The 22,535-nt window shown below is 39.2% G+C and overlaps 1 protein-coding gene across 2 annotated transcripts in view; it reads left to right on the top strand.

Annotated features, from left to right (window-relative positions):
• Positions 1-22,535, top strand: part of FRY (FRY microtubule binding protein) — a 225,217-nt gene that overhangs the window by 92,482 nt on the left and 110,200 nt on the right. For both annotated transcript variants that reach the window (XM_060234716.1, XM_060234717.1), the window contains exons 4-12: positions 8,130-8,269; positions 9,094-9,184; positions 10,817-10,896; positions 12,007-12,087; positions 13,721-13,889; positions 15,628-15,720; positions 15,808-15,906; positions 18,422-18,523; positions 22,118-22,221. In XM_060234716.1, the coding sequence (XP_060090699.1) occupies positions 8,130-8,269; positions 9,094-9,184; positions 10,817-10,896; positions 12,007-12,087; positions 13,721-13,889; positions 15,628-15,720; positions 15,808-15,906; positions 18,422-18,523; positions 22,118-22,221 (959 nt within the window). The remainder of the gene's footprint in view (positions 1-8,129; positions 8,270-9,093; positions 9,185-10,816; positions 10,897-12,006; positions 12,088-13,720; positions 13,890-15,627; positions 15,721-15,807; positions 15,907-18,421; positions 18,524-22,117; positions 22,222-22,535) is intronic.

The raw sequence follows: 22,535 nt of genomic DNA, 5'->3' as shown, positions 1-22,535 counted from the left end.
TATTGGATTTATATCCCGCCCTCCACTCCGAAGAGTCTCAGAGCAGCTCATAATCTCCTTTACCTTCCTCCCCCACAACAGACACCCTGTGAGGTGGGTGGGGCTGGAGAGGGCTCTCACAACAGCTGCCCTTTCAAGGACAACCTCTGCCAGAGCTATGGCTGACCCAAGGCCATTCCAGCAGGTGCAAGTGGAGGAGTGGAGAATCAAACCCGGTTCTCCCAGATAAGAGTCTGCACACTTAACCACTATACCAAACTGGCTCTCCTGAACTTGAATGGGAGGTGCAATGAAAACAGCAGTCTAATGTTCTGCTTTGCATGTAGAAATTATACTATGGATGTTTGAATACTAGCAGGGCTGGACCTAAATTATTTGGCACCCTAGGCAAGGCTAGCTACTTGTGCCTCCCCACTGACACACACACACGCACAAACATAGAATGGAGAAATTGGGCTGCCACTGTGATGTGATGCTAAAGAAGGGGTTTTAAAGTTTAAACCCCTCCTCTATTTCTCCATTCTATCTTAAGGGCCCACAGGATAGAATGGAAAGATCAGGTCACCACTGTGCCCTGACCCCAAAGAAGGGATTGCCCTGTCAGCCTGTGCCTCTTGGAGAAACTGAGAAACCCAGGGGGCGGGGAGATCTTTTTCCTTCTTTTGCACCCCAGGGTGCAAAAGCAAGAAGAAAGCCCCACCAGCCATGCCTCTTGGAGACTCCGAGAGGCGCGGGGTGGGGGGCGCTGCATCCAATTCTATGCCTCTGGACCATCAGTGCCCTAGGCGATCATCTAATTTGCCTAGTGGGTGGACCGTCCCTGGACGGTGGGTGGACCGTCCCTGAATACTAGATATAATGTAATAGAAAAATATTTGGGAAATTGTGTCAAGTACAGATGAACCGTAAGCTGCTTTTGTATGGAATGATATGTTTATGCTAAAAGATCCACTAGAAACTTAGAAGATAAGGGTAGTGGATATTCTCTAGCAAACACTGAAGCATATGAAGGAAAACTTTAGACTCTGTAGAAGGCAGTGATTTAGTTTCTGTGCCAGACAAACTGAAATCAGCTTTTCCTTGTGTTGGATCCTGACTACATTTTTTAATGGTAGAATGGAAGTTTTCTGCCTCCCCTCTCCCACTGTAGCCGATTGATCTCCATGATATGTTGTTCCCAGGGAATAGAGGAACACAGAGGAATGACACTGGGGGGGGTTGCAGCAGGAAGGAGGGAATTGGTGGAAATTGCTAGTTTGAACCCAACTACTTGTTTTCTAAACTGTGACACCTGCTAAAGCTGTACAAGCGATAGTAAATTCACATTTAAATTTTGAGGAAGCCATTGGCTCAGAGTTCTATTCAAAGGCTAGCAGTTCAGAGACCATTTTTAAGATACAATAAACTTGTTCTGTGCTACTTCAAGATCAAAGATTTGAAAGTTATAGCTGGCATGAAAAAGGACACTAAAGAACAAGTTCAGAAATGTATTCCTGATAATTTTTGGAAGATGACATGACTGATTGATTTTGAAAACTGTGTACAAGACAAATAAATTATAGACAAAAGTGTAGTAACTATTTGTTAGAATCTGGGTTATGTTCAGGGGGAAGGCATTTAACATCAAGATATTGGGTTGGACTTCGTACATTCTGCTGAATATAGCATCCCTTCACTACAATCTTATGTTTACTCAGAAGTGAGTCCCATTTTATTCAAAAATGTTTAAGTCGTGTGTAGATATACTCAGGGCTCCAAATTGGGCTCTCCTCCCATCCCCGCACCCAAGGCAGTGCCTAGTTTACCTGCCGCTGCCATCCTCACCTTGCACTCCGCTGCCCCCCCCCCAATGCTCAAAGGAGTGCTAGAATTGGCTCTAGTTGCTTAAATGTGGCCTTGGCCTCCCAGTGCTGAATGAGGCTTCACTCCTCCCTCACTTTGGAAGTGAGGGAGGAGTGAAGCCTTGTTCAGCACTGAGAGGCCCAGGCCACGTTTAAGTGGGTAGGGCTAATTCTAGCGGTGTTCCTCTGAGTGCACCGGGAGGATGGAGCGTGCCGCCGCTGAAGGGAAGGAGGGGTGGCAGTGTTTAACCCGCCAATCAGCTAATCAGTGGGGGGGGGCTTCAAAGAAGCATTGTAATGGTGGGGGGTGAGTCTACCTGCAGAGGGGGTGGCGGGCAGTAAGTCTGCCTGGGGCGCCATGCACCCCAGGGCCAACCTTGGGTATACTTGCCTCGGTAGCCTCTGTGACATAATTTATTTCCCCATTCCCATTGCTGAGAAAAATGTAAGGGAATTTGAGGGAGATTTGAATTTTCCCTGGTTAGTTTATTCACTGCTCATTGGACAATATTGCCATCTTGGAGATGCTGGATGAACAACTTTCCAGGCAAACTAAGCTGTCATGTTTTAAATAAGATTATCAGAAGTAGTTGAGATTAGAACAAATTAGTTGTGTGGTATTCCATTCAAAATAGAGTGTGATGTCAGTGACTCACTTTCCAGTGTCATATCTATTGCAGTCAGAATAATAAGCAGGAAGGAGCACATAGAAATATTTCCCAGCAAATGACACTCTGCTTCAAGAATTAGTGGAAAAATACATCCATAAAAGTTAGCTGGAATACTGAGTGAACTGCTTTGAAGTAGTACTACACACTAAATATGAAGGCTTCATTTAATTTATTTCATTTGTACCCCACCTTTCTCTTCAATGGGATCCCAAAGCAGTTTTCCTTGACTCCATTTTATCCTTACAACTACCCTGTGAGGTCAGTTAAGCTGAGAGTGTCTAACTAGCCCAATGCCCAACTAGATTCCGTGGCAGAACGGGGGTCGGAACTGGGTATCCCTGATCCTAGTCTGATACTTTAAGCGCTGTACATCCATAGCTGTCTCTCATCTGCAATTTTATTTTAAGAAATAAGATAAAATTGTACATTCAGAAATGTCTTGATGTTGTTGGGGGTTTTTTGCTTTCTCGTGGGGAAATGAGGTTTTCTCTTGCTGTGCATGATCCAATTCCATTAAAAATGCAGGGAGAACTAGTACTTAAGAAACGAGACCAGTTGGAAATAATATTGTCTAAAACACATAAAACTATTTACTTCAGATTTATAAACTCATTGGAACTGTTATGGAAGCAGTGAAAAACTCTAATTTTCTAAGACAACTAGGTCCCTTTATGTTGTTTTTCAGTTAGCTACAAAAATAGTGGTATTCACTAAGCAAAATGCTGTGGTTGCTAATTTCCATTCCAGATTGTGTAGGAATCTTGTCCTTCCAAAATCTGGGAAATTGGGAATTGTTCTGAAGGTTACAGTTTCTCTTATCATAGTGTGATGGAAAATATTGGAAGAGCTTATTGCTGCCCTGCTGGAACTGTCCAACATAGAATCTTTTCTCACTGTACAGTGAATTTGTATAGGGATTTAGCCGTCTGCTCGGTCCCCTTCTTGCCTAATATTCACACTATGGAGTTCACATTTTCATGAGGAGGGGCTGCGGCTCAGTGGTAGAGCATCTGCTTGACATGGAGAAGGTCCCAGGTTCAATCCCCAGTGTCACCAGTTAAGGATTAGGTAGGAGGTTATGTGAAAAGCCTCAGACTGAGACTGGAAAGCCTTTGCTGTGATACTGACTGTGATAGACCAAAAGTCTGATTCGGTATAAGGCAGCTTTGTATGTTCATATGTTTAAATCCTACCTGTATAATCTGTACATTGTGATATATGTGTGCACAAGGCTTTGTTCAATCCAACTATGTTTAAATTAGAGGGTTTCACTTTAAATGTATAGGTTTAATGTTCACTCTGAGCTCTTTTGAAGACTGAGTAAAATGCTACTTTCATTGCAGCTGGTGTAATTTGTTTTAACAGAAATGTCATTCCAGCGTAACGGGGTGGCAGCACTGAGAATCGTTGTGTCCCTCAGAAAATCACAAAACTTCTTTACATTTGCAGGAAGATGGTCTTAGATACAAAGATAGCAGTTCGGTGCCTGAGTCAAACTGACATTTCTGAAATTCCCTAGACTCCCTTTTTCTTTTAAGTTGCTATTTTCCATTGTATAGTTTGACTTATTTTTAGCTCGCTTCCATTTACCTCAAAGGCACAATGGCATTTAGACATTTACCTGTCACTTTCACAATGTACAAATGCAGGTTTCAGTATAAAATAGTGTGCTAAGTCCCGAGGGTTATCAGGTCTGGAACAGAATTAAAAATTAACTTGGTAGCATGGGAAACATTGTTTAATAAAAAGTTAGTGTATTGAGTTAGTGTGTAGGCAGGCCAAAAACTTTGAAAAAAATTAAAGTCCAATTTGATATTGAACAGTGTTAGAAATTTTCATTTTAGGTTTGTTTGTTTTTCAAAAGAAGTGCATTAGTGTTATAACAAAACCCTGCTCACAGATGAGATAAAAGTGTACCTGGCACAGTGGGCAAATTCATTTTCTTAGGGGAGACATTCCATTTGCTTAGGGGAGAAGCCAGCATGGCATAATGGTTAAGAGCAGTGGACTCTAATCTGAAGAACCAAGTTTGATTCCCCACTCCTGCACATGAAGCCTGCTGGGTGACCTTGGGCCAGTCACAATTCTCCCTGAACTGTCTCAGCCCCATCTACCTCACAAGATGTCCATTGTGGGAAGAGGAAGGGAAAGCAATTGTAAGCTGCTTTGAGACTCCTTGGGGTAGAGAAAGGTGATGGCTGTGGAATCTTAGTTTAACACGAAAAGGAATATTAGATGAAGAATAGCCTTACCTCCGTGTGTGCCGTTGCTCCAGGCACTTTTCTCGCAGCTATGATAACAGATGTCAACCATATTGAAAGAAAATTACCCATGGCTGTGCAGTTTCTCCTCATCTAAACACTTGCTTCTTTTTAGAAAGTGCTTTTTAAATATGTGAATGGAAGTAAACAAATACTTCTGCCCTCATTGTGTCTGGTTTGGTCCTTAGATGGATTTATTGATTACATCGCTATATAATTAAATTTGTATTTTGACAGCTTAATAACCTGCTTTTCAGCATTAGATATGTTAAGCGGAAGGTCTACAGCCGTGGTCTAGTTGATTTATTTTTTACAAATTGTGCCAAAACAAACATTAAAGAAAGCATTTATATAAACTACATTTCATGCCTTGTGAACCGAGTGTTTAAACAGCTCAGTGCTTGTGTAGACCTGCACACTATGTCGTTCATTTAGGATGGAAGAACATGATCATTTTTGTGTGTGTTAACAAGGACACGTTTGTACATCTGCACACACCCCTTCTGCAGCAACACAGAGCTAGAATTCATCTTGCCATTGGCTTTGGTTCTAATAAATGGAGGAGCTGAGTAACCAGCTTGCTGACTAGACTTTCCTCCCTTCCTGTATTCGGAGAGCCAGGTTCTGCAAATTACACCCTTCCTTCCTGCCTTATAAGACTAACGACAGAAAAATTAAAACAGCTAAAGGCACCCTGTGTAAATATACCAGAGGACATACAGTATATGAGTCTTTAGTTTGCATTGATTTTGGCACACAGTTTGGAGTCATTGGGTGGAGCTGCATGTGCAGGTCACTTACTAATGGCTTGCACATTCCAAGCTTATAGCAATCCCAGCATGATTGTTGCCCAGGTGAAGAACAGTGTGAGAAATCAAGAATTAATCAATCCTTAGGAGTAACTTAGTGCAGGCAGTATATCTGACAGTGTTAGAAACAACCAACAACTACAGGACCATGCTGCCACAATAGTTTCAAAACATACAGGCAGCTGCCATCCCTTATCACATTCAGGGAGCGTAGAACTCCAGAACAAGAAACACACACACCGCTATCAAGCATTGTACGTGGTACATTTGTAAGCTGGCAAAAACAACAGCAGATCATAGGATGGCATAAAGAAATAGAGACTGCATGCAACACATTATTCCAGAGTAAGAAGCAAAACCCAGTACCTGAAGCATGAATTCTGCATCTCCAAGTAAGGCTTTTAGACTCAGTTTTCTTAAGCAGAATCAACCTTCTCTCTCCCCTGAGCACTTCTGAAACTCTGAGAAGTTTAAAAAAAAGTGTGTGCCCTGCAAAAACATGTAAGAACCACATTTTGAAATTATTAGTAAACAATGGAAAACTGGGTAGCACAATAATACTATGTCAGTAAGAAACAATTGTGACAATTTCTGTATTCAGTCTCTGATATATTATAATAAAGAAAATAAATGGAGCTGACAAATAGGCAATGTCCATAAGATTAAACAAATAGTGTCCATAAACAATATCAGTCCACAGTCCAAGTAATATTCCAAAATAGTCCTGGAGTGGATCACAAATTTGAAGAAAAACAAAGGTAGGACATTGCAGCCTAATCAAGAAGCTCAGGACTGGTTTCGGTGAAGACACCTTCAGCTTTTAGGCTCCACCTGCAGCTGCATAGAAATCCGTGCATGAGGTAAAGTAAAAAATCAAACATAGATCCACAGTGGCTGAAAACCTATACTCATCCATTACAGTAACGAATATCTGAGCGGTAAAGCCGCAATACTGCAGTCAGACCTCTCTGCTCATGACCCCTGAGTTCGATCCCAGCGGAAGCTGGGTTCAGGTAGCTGGCTCAAGGTTGACTCAGCCTTCCATCCTTCCAAGGTCAGTAAAATGAGTACCCAGCTTACTGTAGGGAAAGTGTAGATGACTGGGGAAAGCAATGGCAAACCACCCCAAAGAAGTCTGCTGTGAAAACGTGAAAGCAACGTCATCCCAGAGTCAGAAGCGACTGGTGCTTGCATAGGGGACTACCTTTACCTTTTTTTTTTTAATGGAAGCTCCAGCTTATATTAATTCAGTAGACATAGTGCAAACACTTTGTAGCTAGAATTGCTTCTCCCTTGCAGTTGCCAACACCCACTATCTTTTAACAAAAAGAATCAGAATCACGAACACCTGCAATACTGATTTAAAGAGACATCCCCATACAAGTTGTATCATATTACAGAGAATCACAAGAATGCAGCTGATTACATGGCATGCAACCTTTTGCAAACATGAATCTGTGTTGGCTGTAAAAACTCCAGTCTGTGCCATTCAATAGATGTGATGCACCCATTTTGTGGCTAAAATGGAGCATGCCATCCATCTATAGTACTTTCCAATGCCAATTTAAAGCTACATTTATTTTCTTTATTATAATATACCATAGGTTGGATACAGAAATTGTTGTCACTATTGTTCCTTAGTGACATTATTATAGCGCTACACAATATTCCATTGTTTACATATCATTGGGCATGGCAGTTCAAATTGTAAAAACCCCAGAAGCCCTACTGGACCCCAGAAAATCCTTGAACATTCCAAGTTATCTCTTGGGATCCTAGCTCATTAAAGGCCCTAGACTGAAACAAGAGATACAATTAAGAGGAAGCAAAAAGCAAGCCCAAATAGAGGACAAGTTAACAAAGGCTGCAGTTATTACTTTAATTGATTAATCAGTAAGGGTAAATATTAATTGGTGGAGCTGACGTTTTGGAATATGTGTATTTTAACTCCCTTCACATGGCTGGAAACCATTAACAGCCTGCTTTACTGCAAAACAGAGTTTGTGGGTGCAGATGTGATATGGCAGCCTATGCTTATTTCTCCCTTTCCAGAGAAGGGTTGCAAACCATAATTCAAACTGTAGTTTGTCGCTTCTGAAGTAATGGCAAACTGTAGTTTGCACAAAGATGGAATTGATTTGCCTGTGACAGGTTAAGCATAACCCTGTTAAATGCCAAATAGGTACTCCTGTATAAAAGCTTTATTTGGTGGAAAGTTCAAAGCATATACATGGCTTGACATTGTTTCTCGGGGAAATGGAGAAAGCAATGAACAAAGAAAGCCTAAAATATCCATGTCAGCCCCTCAATTTTGTGTGGGTATGTGTATCATCCATCTAAATATCTGTCTGTCTGTCCATCCATCCATCATCTAACTAATATATTGCCACTTTCATTTAATTCCTTTCTTGTCATAATTTGTCATTCTTAAGGGACACACTGTTAGAGTAGCTAGGTGTTAATTCTAGCAGTTATTGAAATGTTATAGTAGGTTTTTCAGAAAGCAATCCCCAAATGTGTTTTTATTTGTGTTTTTCCCCCTTACAGGTAATAAGCTCAATGAGCTCCCTTTCAGATTATTGTCTCCCTTCTATACTGCGCACTTTGTTTGACTGGTATAAAAGGCAAAATGGCATAGAAGATGAATCTCATGAATACAGACCAAGAACAAGCACTAAGTCCAAAAAGTACGTTTCTGGGTACATTGTAATGATTGATATTGGCAGCCAGTTCTTATGGGTAGCTGTAAAAAGAGAGCTGCTGTTGTGATAGAAATTAGAACATCACACTTTGTATAACAAACATGGTTTATGTGTTAGAACAGTTTGTTTGAACAGTTTGCGTCCACTCAAAAGCTTATACCCAGAATAAAATTTTGTTAGTCTGGACTCAAATTTATTGTATTACTTCAGACCAACACAGCTATCCATCTGTATGGTTTCTGTGTGTCTCCCACTTTTACAATGGTATTTTGTACAACAAAATATACATTACATGTGTATAGGCCCTGGAGACTCTGACTTAATCTTGCTGCTTCTGTTTTGGTAATCTGATGTTGTTATTACAGCATTTATGTTTTCAGATTATGTATTAAAGGGGGGGGGAAAGGTTTAAAAGGGGAGGAGGGGTGGACAGTTCTGCTGCAGTGGTGATCCCAACTGAACAGCCTGAATAAATTTGAGGAAGATTCAGCTAGGATGCTGTGTGGTCTTCTTAAATTATGAACAGAAAAGAGAAAATGAAAGCAGAGTATCTTTTATTATTTTAAATAGATTAGATTTGTTCTTAATCTAGTTATCTCACAGGACATTCCCAAACAGAACACTCCGTTTTGAGTCCATTGACTTCAGTAGACGTTAGAATGTCTAAATCCTTGCACTGTATGAGGGTTAACACACTGCAGCCTTTTATACTTTTGTTTATTGAACTTTGAAATAAAGCCATTTTCTTATTTTAACCAAATATGTTCATAAAACACAATATTTTTAATAATCTTTGTTCCATTTTGCAGTGATGAACAGCAGCGAGACTATTTAATGGAAAGAAGAGATTTGGCTATTGATTTTATTTTTTCTTTAGTATTAATAGAGATTTTGAAACAGGTATGTTATTTCTTAAAAGTCTGAGTTCCCCAGCTTTGTTCCCAAGTGCACTGTGCACAACATAAACAGAGGTACTATGTACCCATATTTCTATTCCTGCTGTAGCTTTGCTTCCAGAAATGTGTCCGGGGAGGGGGGGGGTCAACTTTTGGGAACAGCATGGGTTGCTGCTTGGGATTTGTAGTGAAAGAAGGGTAAATTGACTTTCATCTTGCATGAGGTATAAGAGTTCAAGTCAATGTAATCCTAGACAGATCTGTACCTTTCTAAGACTATGGATTTAAAAGGTTATAACTTTGTTCAGGATTGCACTGCATTGAATTCAGTGACTTGGAGGGGGAAAGCAGGATTTACTTCTGTGGTGTTTGCTTTAATTGAGCATACAGAGATTGACCCTTTAAAATAATTAAAGACTGAGGTTTCATACATGAAGCTGATAACATATCCCCTTTTGGTCAGTTCATGTCCCTAGTATATTATGAAGGTGGTTAAGAATTTTATCTTTTGTCTAATTTGATTTGTACATAAATCTTACTACCCAGTCTGAAACTTGGTGTCCTCTTCTACATTGTTAAAAGTGTTTCTTGTACTTGATGTAGAATTGCAAATGTTGTCTCACAAAACTTCAGTTTAGTGACTAGATTTCACAGTAGAGCTAGAGATTTACAGGCAGGAGAGACATGCAAGAGCCTGATGGCTCAGCCTAGCCTGTTCTCAATTGAAAAGCTAGGCGGGGTTAGCCACAGTTAGTACTTGGATGGGAGACTACCAGTGAAGTCTAGAGTTGCTATGCAGAGGCAGGCAAGGCAAAGACAAACCACCTCAGCTCATTTATTTCCTTGAAAACCCCATGAGGTGGAACTTCATGGTGTCTCCATGGTTTGTATGTGACAACAGCACATAAGACGAATGCAAGAAGTGGGTCCATCATCCTCGTGTGCTCTGTTCTTAGCCTCTTTTCCTCCAGCATTGTTTTTTAAAGGAAGGAGATGTTTAACACTGTAATTCTATCCAGTTAGTCTGGTCTAAGCCTTTTTGTTAGGATGAAGTAACTTTGTAGGATTGCACTGCAAAAGTATACAAGTGTGAGGATGGCTCTTTTTTGGGGTGTTTGATCCTGGTGGAAGCTGGGTTCAGGTTGCTGACTCAAGGTTGGCTCAGCCTTCCATCCTTCCGAGGTCAGTAAAATGAATACCCAGCTTGCTGGGGGTGGAGTGTAGGTGACAGGGGAAAGCAATGGCAAACCACCCCATTAAAAGTCTGCCAAGAAAACGTCATTACATGACATCACCCCATGGGTCGGTAATGACTCGGTGCTTGCACAGGGGTCTACCTTTACCTTTTTATAGTCTTCCAACATGCAGATCTTCTGATGTTTTTGATTTTGATGTGAAAGCTTCTGCAGAAGTTGTGTCAGAACAGTTGTGTCAGAATTGCTGGGAAAGCATTTCTCTGTTCTAGTTCCTCTACTTGCTGTTGAAGCCTTTATTGATTGTGTTGGAAGGGGTGGGGGGTTGCACGCTTGGATTTAGCTAGCAAGTTGCTTCCACAGATTTTGGCCTGTCATTCTGTTCTGCTTGTCAGACTGATTAATTGCAGACAAATCAGTTTTCTGTTTTGTTTCTTTTTCAGATTCAGCTTCATCCTGTAATAGATGGTTTGGTACATGATGTTATTAATTTGGCTTTCAAGCACTTTAAATACAAAGAAGGGTAAGGCTGCTTTTCACACAGAATCTCAAAGATTTCAGTGCTCAGTTCAACCATGAAAAACAGATCAAGTTTGTTCATAATAGATGTGAACCTGGCTAAATTCAGTTCAATTCTAGTTAAGTCATGGTGGCCCCGTTTAATAAAATGAATCTAGTTTGTTTCTCAGTAACTAGGATTCTTAACCAGAAATATACTGTGGTTAACAGTGTCATTTTAAGTTATATCCTTGAAGATTCTATCCCCAATCTTAGTATGACAGGTTAAGGGAGGGAGCATTTATGCAAATCTGAGGATCAACCAAGGTCACAGTTGTCATAACCAATCATCAGTTTGTTTGTAACTGAATTAAGACTTGAGAAATCTCTTTTTACCTTCCTGAAATGGGTTAGCTGAAATTTTTGAAAGAGTAGATCTTTTTCCTAGATACTTTACAAATTTTAATCCAGTTTAAATATCATGGCTCCCCCCAGACAATCTTGGGAGCTGTAGTTTGATGAATGTGCTGACTATTTTTTGCTAGAGAGCTTACATTATGTAGATTTTCTTTGGAGACAGAATGGCAATTAAGCTTGCCTGTTATCCACCTGCTTTCTAGAATCTATACTGTTAAGAAAATTTGCTCTCTGAAGTATACAGCCAAAGAGAATTCTAGAATATTATTATAAAGTTCATGAAACCTTGTGAAATTTGTTATGGGAAAAGAGGAATGTACTCTGTATGTGGAGAGTGTGTGTGACATTCTTGAACAGCCCTTCCAAGAGTACCTAAATAATCTTAGGCTAACCTTACTGTGAAATTTATTTGTGGCAATTAAAGCTCCTGTATGTTCTGAAATGGAGAAGCTCTGTGGCGCAGAGTGGTAAAGCTGAGTAGTACAGTCCAAGCTCTGCTCACGACCTGAGTTCGATCCTAGCGGAAGCTGGGTTCAAGTAGCCGGCTGCAGGTTGACTCAGCCTTCCATCCTTCCGAGGTTGAAAAAATGACTACCCAGCTTCCTGGGGGTAAAGTGTAGATGACTAGGGAAGGCAATAATAAAAAGTCTACTGTAAAAATGTTGTGATGCCATGTCCTTTTCCTTTATATTCTCAAATATCTGACATCTCTTTCTAGGTACCTTGGTCCTAACACTGGAAATATGCACATTGTTGCAGATCTGTATGCTGAGGTAATAGGGGTACTAGCACAAGCAAAGTAAGTATATTGAATAAATGGTGTAATTGAGCTGTTTTATGGTTCTGTTCAGAAAGCCTGTATATTTAACAGAACAGGTGAAAGAGAAATTAAAGGAATAAATCATTCCACTTGTGAGCAGCCTGTTTATCAAACTGTGTCTTGGCACAGAGACCTATGAAATCACAGAAGGTAGAGAATGAGCTTCTGTATCTAGTCAAGCGATTCTAAGTAAATGTGACATGGGCTTATGGGAGCTTCATTTTTTTGTTTGTTTTTATTCAATTGATGCAATTTATGTGAAGACTTAAGGAATGGAGACTCTTTTCATAATCCACTGGGTAATTTGACAAAAGGGAAAAGGTCACTTTTATACCCAGAAGTAAATTATTAATACCATGCAAAATCATTTGATTTTACTCAGTGTATTAAATGGCTGAAGTTGACCACTTCACCCCCTCAATCTATCAAATTCTAAATGTGGCTGAATCTGTGGATACTTGCGTCCAGAGACTGGAGCCATGAACTCACACAATGCAGAACTTCCTACAAACCTGAAAAAAACTCTGGGCTAACAGAAAAATCTGAAAATGAGTGCTTGCAGATCGCCCACCCCACAGGATTCTTGTATTTTTGTTTGGGGAAGGAAATGAAATATGGACCTTATTTGTGAAAAAAATTTCTTTTCTATCTGATTGGAAGTCCATAGAAGTCTTCTGGGATTTAATAACCTTTTACAGATAATTTGCAGCCACATAATGCTATTCTCAAGTAATGAGTTGGTATGGTTGTACTTGTTACTTATAAAGCATAAACTCCTTTAGAACTCTTGAAGAATCTTTTTCCCACCTTATACTCCTTTATTGTTCATCCTTTTACTACTGCCCAGGGCTTTTTTTTTTGTAGAAAAAGCCCAGCAGGAACTCATTTGCACATCAAGCCACACCCCCTGATGTCACCATTGTTTCACACAGGGATTTTTGTAGAAAAAGCCCAGCAGGAATCATTTGCATATTAGGCCACACACCCCTGATGCCAAGCCAGCCAGAACTGCATTCCTGTCGATTCCTGCTCAAAAAAAGCCCTGCTGCTGGCTGTTTTGTTTTGGGTTATTCTTCCCCTGCAACAGAAAAAAAAGAACAGCCAGCTATAGCCAGCTACAGAATTCCAGATACTTAAGTCTTCAGAAGCAGTTTCCTCTTATTCTGCCCTCCCACTGCAGAGACTTTGCTTGCTACACTGTTTCTGAGGGTCTGCTGAGGCCCAGGAACAAGATGAGGGGGGTATCAGTGGGCTGCAAAGTGAGGGCACAAAGTCCTGCTCTGAAAAGACTGTAAGTGGCTGGAAACACGCTGTCTCTGTGTACTAATGCCACACTGGTGAGAGGGTTCCTTCTGAGAGCTCTGGTACCTTTTAGAGCAAATTGACGTTGGCATTGGATGATCCACTCAAATTCTGTAAAATGTAGCATACATTTTCTAATAACATTACAATTCCATGTCTTTCAGTCCTGGCATACATGGATATTATAGAAAGTCTAGTGGGGATTTTTTAAAAAATTGGCAATTTCCATCCCAACCCCAGCCCCACACTTCATATTTCAGATCTTTTTGTTTGGGAGGAGAAAAAGTATGTTATCTTTATTTTTTTTCAGATTTCCAGCTGTGAAGAAGAAATTTATGGCAGAATTAAAAGAGCTGAGGCATAAAGAGCAGAGTCCTTACGTGGTTCAAAGCATTATCAGTCTAATAATGGGGATGAAATTCTTTCGTATTAAGATGTATCCAGTGGAGGATTTTGAAGCCTCTCTTCAGTTTATGCAGGTAATGTGGTCTCACTAGACAGGCTGTTTGGCTGGGGTGCAGTCTGGATGCTTTACAATCAGTGGGATTCTAGTGATTAATGGAATGGAATGTAAATGGAATGTAGTTTCAGTCTGTAAAATTGTACAGTAAAGCTGAGAGCAAAAAATGCTTTACTATTTAAGGGTAGTTGGAAAAAGACCTTGTTGCTGCTAGCACACATAGGCTTGGTTGATTGTCTATATATGCAAAAGTGCTTTAGAGTAGAAGGAGGTAAACGAAATGTCATGCAGTAACAAAATAGAGATTGCAAACTTTCTTTTAACCAGGGCTACTAACAATAGTCGAAGTTGTTAGCAATAGTTGTTAGCAATAGCTAACAATAGTCAAAGACTGCTGTTTGCATGTTGAAGTCCCCAAGCTCAGTCCCTGGCACTCCCAGGAAAAAGGATCGTGGGTAGGATTGCTGTGCCCATGGCACTGGAGAGTTTCTGCCAGTCAGAGTAAGCAACACCAAAGTGGATTAATCATTAGTCTGATTTGATATAAGACATTCAACGAGTCCAGGACTGAAAAATCATGTAAAGTGCAATAGAAAGGTCAGTAGTACTAATAATAGTAACTTCCTTCATATGGTACCTGACCAGCCTTGTCCCTAGCATGCAAAAATAGACTGAGCTTTTGTGCTCTCCAGTGTCTTTCTACCTCCTGGTAATCAACTGTGCCAAACAGACTGAGCGGCTGCTTTATCCTTCCAAACTTACTGCAAACCCATTTGAAATATTACTATCATTAAGTAACATCTTACTACTGTGAATGCCATGGTAAGAAATGTCCTGCTAAAACAAGGTTGTAGCTGAGGTGTTGCTCTGTGTTCAGCTTCCAGCTCATGCCATGGTTTGTATTTGAATGACAAAATCTTGTCCAAAGTTCCTGCATACGGTTGTCCTCTTTGAGTGCAAGACATGATGTTGCTAGTAGCCTTAAGAGGCATTTTGTTGTGTTTTAACAAGGCATAAATGGCTTTAAAAGAGAGCTCAATGATAGACAACTTGTGCACTGATTATTTAGATGGAGTATAAATTCTCTCTTTACCTTAGACTTATCATAGGTTATGTTCCTTCTCAGTCTTTTTTTTCTCCTTTCACAGCATGCGTTTCTTCTTACTTCCCGTCCTGCTTTTTCCTTTACTACTTCTTGTGTTTTGAATTTTCTCTTAGTCATATTCTTTGTTTTTCTTTTAAGAAACTTTTAAAGGCCCACTTTATTATATCTTTTGTCTAACATTATTATTATTAGTTTATTTATATTCCACCCATTCCCCCATAGGGACTCAGAGCGGAGTACATCAAATATATGATAATAAAACAAACAATTAAAACAGCTAAAATCATAATAAAATCAGTTACAGCATTAATATTTATTGTTCATATTCCAAAAATAGCTTTAATAATTCTTTTTTTCTGGTTTTGGTGAGGGCAAGTAATGCTTTCTGAATTATTGCTCATGGTATTCTATACTTTTCTTCTGTTTTGTGTTAGTCTGGTGGACTGAAAGCTATTTTTCTTTTTGTTAACTCTTGAACAGAGCCTTTAAGGACTTAACAAATTTGTTGTCATCATTATCAATGTTTTTGTATCAATCAGTATTTAAAGGAAAAAGTAGTCTTTTTAAAAAAAAATCTTTTACATTCCTTGCCTTTATAAAACTGCAAATTTATTTTATATGCAGATTTCTTCTCTCTGTAATTGTCTTCCAGGAATGTGCACATTATTTCCTTGAAGTTAAAGACAAAGATATCAAGCATGCATTAGCAGGACTTTTTGTTGAAATTCTTGTCCCAGTGGCTGCTGTAAGTTTTGTCTACCTAATTGTTAAAATTGGATTAGAAATGCTAATTTGAGAGATGACTTAATATTGACTTGAAGTATCTTTCCAGGCTGTTAAAAATGAAGTGAACGTCCCCTGTTTGAGGAACTTTGTTGAAAGTTTGTATGACACAACGCTTGAGCTTTCTTCCCGCAAGAAGCACTCACTGGTTAGTAATGCTGATGCTAAAATCCTTTGCTCGAAATATCTTTAGGCATATTTCCCTCAAAAGAATCACCAAAATTGTTTTAGAGACATTTCCCAGTATTTTACTCCACATGCAAAACCTTACTGTTTTAAATGTAGGTGATTGTTCCTTCAAAAAAATAAACATCCCATGTATGATATGGGGTTTGTGTTTCTGTCAGATGTAGTGATAGTTTTTGTTTCTAACTTTAGCAACAGCTGTAATTTCACTTATCATCTGACATTCTTTGCTTTAGTGTTGGCATCAGGACTGGGAAGAACAAAGGGAAGGGTGTTATTCATCAATACAGATTAATAGGGCATTTCTCAACTATTAAGAAACATTTCTTCATAAGGGGACCGATATATGACAACCTCTTTAAAACAGCAGTGCCCTCTCCCCTCTGTCTATTTAATAGAATTCTACCACTTGTAGTAAGATTTATTGTGGCATAGAAATATATTTTTGGGAAGCAGTAGTGGAGCTGAACTAAATGAAGATGTGAGTCAGTTTGACACAGGATGCCTTAAGCATTTTGCCTCTTCAAGTGGGTCACAGTAATTCTAAGTTGAGAACTCTGCTTATACATTCTGAAGTCCTGGACCTTTAAAAAAGGTTATTTTCTTTAGCTTAAACATCAAGAGGGAGAAATTGTCCCAAATTCATAGACAGTTCAGTGAGTATTAGCAGCGGCATTCATTTTTTTTCTTCCAAACTAGCTTTGGTTTTAAATACTGTTATTTATATTTCTTCACATGGGCTGATTTCGCACTGACCTTAAAGTGGCGCGAGTACCCTCCTCACGCCGGCGGATCTGCAGGGATTTCGCACCAGAAGCGCCGGCGCACCCAGAAGAGCCGGCTACTTCCGTCGCTAAGCCAGCACAAACGGAAACCGCCAAGAAGCAGGAAAACGTTTGCGCTGGCTTAGCGACGGAAGTAGCCGGCTCTTCTGGGTGCGCCGGCGCTTCTGGTGCGAAATCCCTGCAGATCCGCCGGCGTGAGGAGGGTACTCGCGCCACTTTAAGGTCAGTGCGAAATCAGCCATAGAGTGACTAAAATACACAAAAGAAACTTGTACGTATTGGAAAATTAAGGGTCAGTTTTGTAACACTTGCATTCTGTAATACTTTCATAAGCAAACAATAATATATGGCCAGGACTTTTTTGTAGAAAAAGCCCAGCAGGAACTCATTTGCATACTAGGCCCCACTCCCTGATGTCACCATTGTTTTACACAAGGCTTTTTTGGGTAGAAAAAGCCCAGGAGGTCCTCTAATGGCTAGATCATGTAACTTGAATATCTTTAAGTAATGTGAATGGTCTTCATGGAGGCAAAAGGAATGTGAGCTTGTTTGGTTTTTGGCAGATTGCAGGTATATAGTTTTCAAGGTAAAGTTTGTAGGATGGACATAAAAATATTAAAATAAAAATTCAATGAGTAAATTTGCAAATTTGAATAATTTATTTTGCCTCACAAAAGCCTTGGCTTTTGGATTGATTTAGAATTTTTGTTGGGTGGGGAATGAAGTGAAAAACCATAAGAAGCAAAGTGCTATTGGGAAGCAGTGATCAAGAAAGCAGAAAACAGTTACGATGCAAACGAAGAATTTGCATGTTTTTCGTAACATTGAAGTTATTTTTTGTTTTCTTTGTGCAGTGAAGTCCTGGCCTTCTAGAAGTCATTTATTTCTGCAGAACCATTAACAGTTCATCTAATAGATCCTGTGTCTTTACTGAAATATCCAGTTAGCTGAAGAACACTAAAGTCCATTGGGTTGGATCCAGTGGTGCAGAAAGACTCTTCCACTAGCAGAAGAGTTGTTGTTTCCTAGTATAGTTTTATGCTATAGTTGCATTCCACTGGTGGTTCATAGGATTCAACCCGGAGTGCTCTTTATTTAGTATAACATCATTAAAAGAGTACTCTAGTTAATGAAATCCTGATAGGGACATTTGACACAATACGGAATGTAGGAGCATCTGGAATGCAATCCAAATATGTACTTTGTTCAGTACATTTCTTCCCTCAGCCTCTGTGATCACTTTCAGTCTCAGTATGCCAGTGGATTTTGAGGAAAGCCTGGCTTGGGGGTGGGGTGGGGTGGGCGGGATTTGACAAGTAATAGTGGATTCTTAAAGTTGAACAGCTGTGGTTATAATTTAAAGCAACTTTCTTTTGAATATTATACAAACTGTATCTCTCCTGCTACAAAATGTTAGCTCATACTTTAGATATTCTGGATAATGCTGGTCAGAAGTATTTGATGTTCTAATGAAAACATCTTTCTAAATTTATACAGAGTAATCATAAAAATTCATAACAGCTTCATTTTAAAATATGATATTGAGCAGAGTGTTTATGTTAGCTTACGCATTTAATGAAGCAGAGAATAGAAATGGACCTCTAATATTTACTGTGTATCTGGTGATAAATTAGTTTCTTCTTTTGTTGTCGTTCAAATAATTCCGTGTCATCTTCTTTTTCTCCTATTTAGGCTTTGTATCCGCTAGTAACATGCCTGCTTTGTGTCAGTCAGAAGCAGTTCTTTTTAAACAGATGGCATATTTTCCTCAACAACTGTCTGTCCAATCTCAAAGTTAGTATCCCCTTTTTGTTATTGTTAATGTTTTATTAGCTCTCAGGATGTATAGAATCTATTGCTTATTAGCTTGACATTTCTGAACTGTGGGCAACATGCTTCATTTCTGTTAGCTCTGGACATAACTGAAAATAAGAATATAGCTGAAGTGTCTGTAGGTCAGTGGTAGAGCATCTGCTTTGTATGGAGATGGTCCCCAGCATCTGTTGAAGGGTTCCAGTAGCAGGTGATGTGAAAGACTTCTGTCTGAGATTTTAGCCATTGCCAATTGGACGGTGGCTGACCGTGACAGACCAATGGTTTGACTCAGTATCAGCCTCTTGTACTCACATGGAGAGTCATAATACAGCACTGTTGCTAAAGCTAAGCAAATATTGGTTTTATAAATGCCTGTATGGGTGGCTTCTGTGAACCTCATTTATACTTCTTTGACTTTTATGGTGGCAGAAAGGTGGAAATAAAAGAAATTTTAAAAAGAACGGATAAGGATTTCCCAGGAAGTAAGGCAGAGCTAGGTAGTGTTGCTCTTCTTTCCAGACATAGAATTGCACTTCATAGGGCCTTGTGTCTCTACCACACTCATAGACTGGGGTGGCAGGTTGTAGCCCCGTGCATTGATATTTACTCTGAAGTTCCACTGAAACCCTTGGGTCTATGTAGTAACTATATTAGAATTTGACTGGTTAAGAAAAAATGTCCCTTGACTTAGATTTTTTAAAAGGTACAGTAGGGAACACAGTAGTAAATATGTGGGGCAGAAAACAACTGTCTTTGCTGAAGGGTTTGATAAGGTGAATGAAGACAGAGATGGGTTTATTTATTTATTTCTTATGCTGTTATGTTTCATGAATATTTATACATCTCTGGATGGCTAAGATTCCCTCTTTAACTAATTGAAATATGGCTTTTAATGTCAAATTGATATATGATTGGTAAGAAAAATAACAAGGGTCAGTCTGATGGCAATTTTATGTTTATCTGTTTATCACAACTATATGTTTTCAAAACAAAGTGACCCTGCTATTTGAATTCAGTTTTTGCCTATTTCTAAAACTTGGGCTAATCTGTTTGGCTTGTTTTAAACTTCCCTATGCAATTTGAATGTATTTATGCCTTTGACGTTTGAACAATGTTTGAATTGTATTATTTATTTCATGCTGATCCTTTGTGTTAGCCTAATTCTCTATTTGAATGCACTAAGTTCAGTCTACTTAGTGCTGCTGGTGGGGTCCACTTGCAGTGTTTGGCAAACTATAGCTTTTTATTTGGGCAATGCGCTTAATCAAAACTCCCAAAAAGCAGGAAAACAAATGGGAAGATATTCATCAGCCCCAGTAAGCCTTCTTATTACATTTCTGGATCACATGTGTCTTTGGCTAAGATTCCCTCTTTAAATAATTGAAATATGGCTTTTAAGAAATAAGGCTTTTAAGAAAAATAATTTAAGGGTCAGTCTGATGGCAATTTTATGTTCATCTGTTTATCACAACTATATGTTGTGTGGACTCTTATCTGGGAGAATGTTGTGTGTGGACTCTTATCTGGGAGAACCGGGTTTGATTCCCCACTCGTCCACTTGCAACTGCTGGAATGGCCTTGGGTCAGCCATAGATCTGGCAGAGGTTGTCCTTGACAGGGCAGCTGCTGTGAGAGCCTTCTTAGTCCCACCCACCTCACAGGTGTCTGTTGTGGGGGAGGAAGGTAAAGGAGATTGTGAACCGCTCTGAGACTCTTTGGAGTGGAGGGCGGGATATAAATCCAATATCTTCTTCTTCTTCTTCTTGTGAGGGGAGAAGATATAGGAGATTGTAAGCCGCTCTGAGTCTCTGATTCAGAGAGAATGGCAGGGTATAAATATGCAATTCTTCGTCTTCTTCTTTGGGATAGTGCTCAAGTTAAAAGACACACAACAGAGTCATATATTAAGAGTGCTCAGAAGACCCTTTTGGTCTTCTCCCCTTCTAAGAGAGTAAAGTATTAATCATTCTGAAGCTCCAGTTCACTTCATTGCCTGTTGGCTCAGTGTGTGTAACCTGCCAGTCCCTCACTTTCAGCAAATTCTAATGAGTTTGTTCAGAATAATCAAACTTTACAATGTTCTTTGATACTTACTCCCAAGTAAATGTACACAGGATGGCACCCTTAGTTTAGCAAATAGGCTTGTGCTCTCCAGTAACCATTTTTTCCCCAGTTAATGTTACTGAGAGTTGGGGAGTATCAATGACATTGTTTTGGGCCAGAATAGTAAGATAACAAATCAGAGGCAAAGAAAAGCCAATTGTAAAGCTTCTTTAAAAAATACATAGGTATCTTTAAAAGGTCTAATATATGCTAAAGATTCTCATAGCTGACTGTTTTAAAGCAGTAATAAGAGTTGCATATTTGCAATGTGTTTGTGGCATAAGATGCTCATATTTAGGTGGCGAAAAAACTAAATCCTGTTTTCAGCTCAGTTGTCTGCTTGCTTCAGAGAGAGGGAAAAAAGCCCGGCAGAGAATAGTTCTTACATGATATATGTGTGGCTTTTGTTGCACTAAGGAATTAGATTCCAAATTTATAGTGCAAGCTGCTAAATATGGATTAAGTGACAATGCAAGAGCAATGTTTGGGGGATGGGGAAGACAAGCTCCTGAGGCTGTTGCACTGCTCAACCAATCTGGACCAGGAGCAAATTTTAAAGAAGTACAAATGCTTTAAAAAATGGCACTGTAAAAAACCAGGACAGGGAAACAAGCCAGAAAAAAGGGAAAATACCCCAAACAGATCAAATGATGCACAAATTCTTGCAGTGATAAGTAATGTATTAATTAACCAGTGCAAAATTACAAAAATCCCAAGAGGTTCAAGAAGAAGCATACAACGATCAATAATGCATTCAATATACAAAACAGTATAGCAATGCCAGCAGATGAACAATACATAAGAAATATACAGAAGTATGAAACAACAGTCTTCAAAATATACAAAGACAAAGGATATAATATCAAAAAACGAGAACGGGATATTCTCAACAGGATTTGATCGATATATTGACCTCTTTCCTAAGAGTAATATTGAGAGTAGATTCATTATACAGTTTCAAAACAATAATAGGTAATGTAAAAAAGAGCTCCAAAAGCCTCAAAAATAATATCTGACATAATGTACAATCAAAAGGGCTAAGAATTCGGCAGCCACAGGATGGATCTGTGACCTCTGTCACCTGTAGTTTGGTCCTCTTAAGGATTTCATTGCAAGCCTACTATTACCAAATATTTATGACCCCACTAATTCCATGTTTTGCCATGATCCATGTTTTGTAAAATTCTCAGCCTTCACAGTTTACAGCACTGTTGCAAAAAAAAAGAAAGAAAAAGAACATAATTGTTCCCACCATTCCTGTGGTGTCCAAGGTCCTTGTGGTAAAAACATTGAAACACAGTTGTTCATAGGAAGTATTTAGAAAGTCCAAATCCAAAGGTAGACTTTATCTAGACAGTTGTTTTGCATTTGTTCTATATCTAGTAAATAAATTAAAGATTTTAAGAGTTTAGAAGGGAAGTGCTTGAAAATTGCCATATACTTGTGGGTTTTGTTGTTTGTTTGTTTTAGAATAAGGATCCCAAAATGGCTCGAGTTGCACTGGAATCTCTTTACAGACTGCTGTGGGTTTACATGATTAGAATTAAATGTGAAAGCAACACAGCTACCCAAAGGTAAAGTTTCTGCAATTTCTGTTTCACTGCAGTCTAGTCGAAATGTTTCCCATACAGTGGTCAAATGGCTTTATGAAAGTAACTTTGTCCTAGATGAAGATCCCAGTAATAAAAGATGAAAGATGCTTTCTGTAACCAGTTTCCTCTTTTTTGTAATTTTATGACACAACGTTTTTGAGAAGAACCAAGATACTCTCTAAATGCAGTTTATGGTATTGAGAGAAGTGATGCTATTAACTGAATTTCAGACACTTGTAACTAAGTATCCAACATCCTACTTTCAGGCAGTGAGGTACAGAATTGTCAGTTGACAA

This window comes from Heteronotia binoei, chromosome 3 (genome assembly GCF_032191835.1).
Source record: "Heteronotia binoei isolate CCM8104 ecotype False Entrance Well chromosome 3, APGP_CSIRO_Hbin_v1, whole genome shotgun sequence".
Taxonomy (NCBI): Eukaryota; Metazoa; Chordata; class Lepidosauria; order Squamata; family Gekkonidae; genus Heteronotia; species Heteronotia binoei.
Note: the sequence above shows the minus strand (reverse complement) of the source record. Positions and strands in the feature narration are given on the sequence as shown.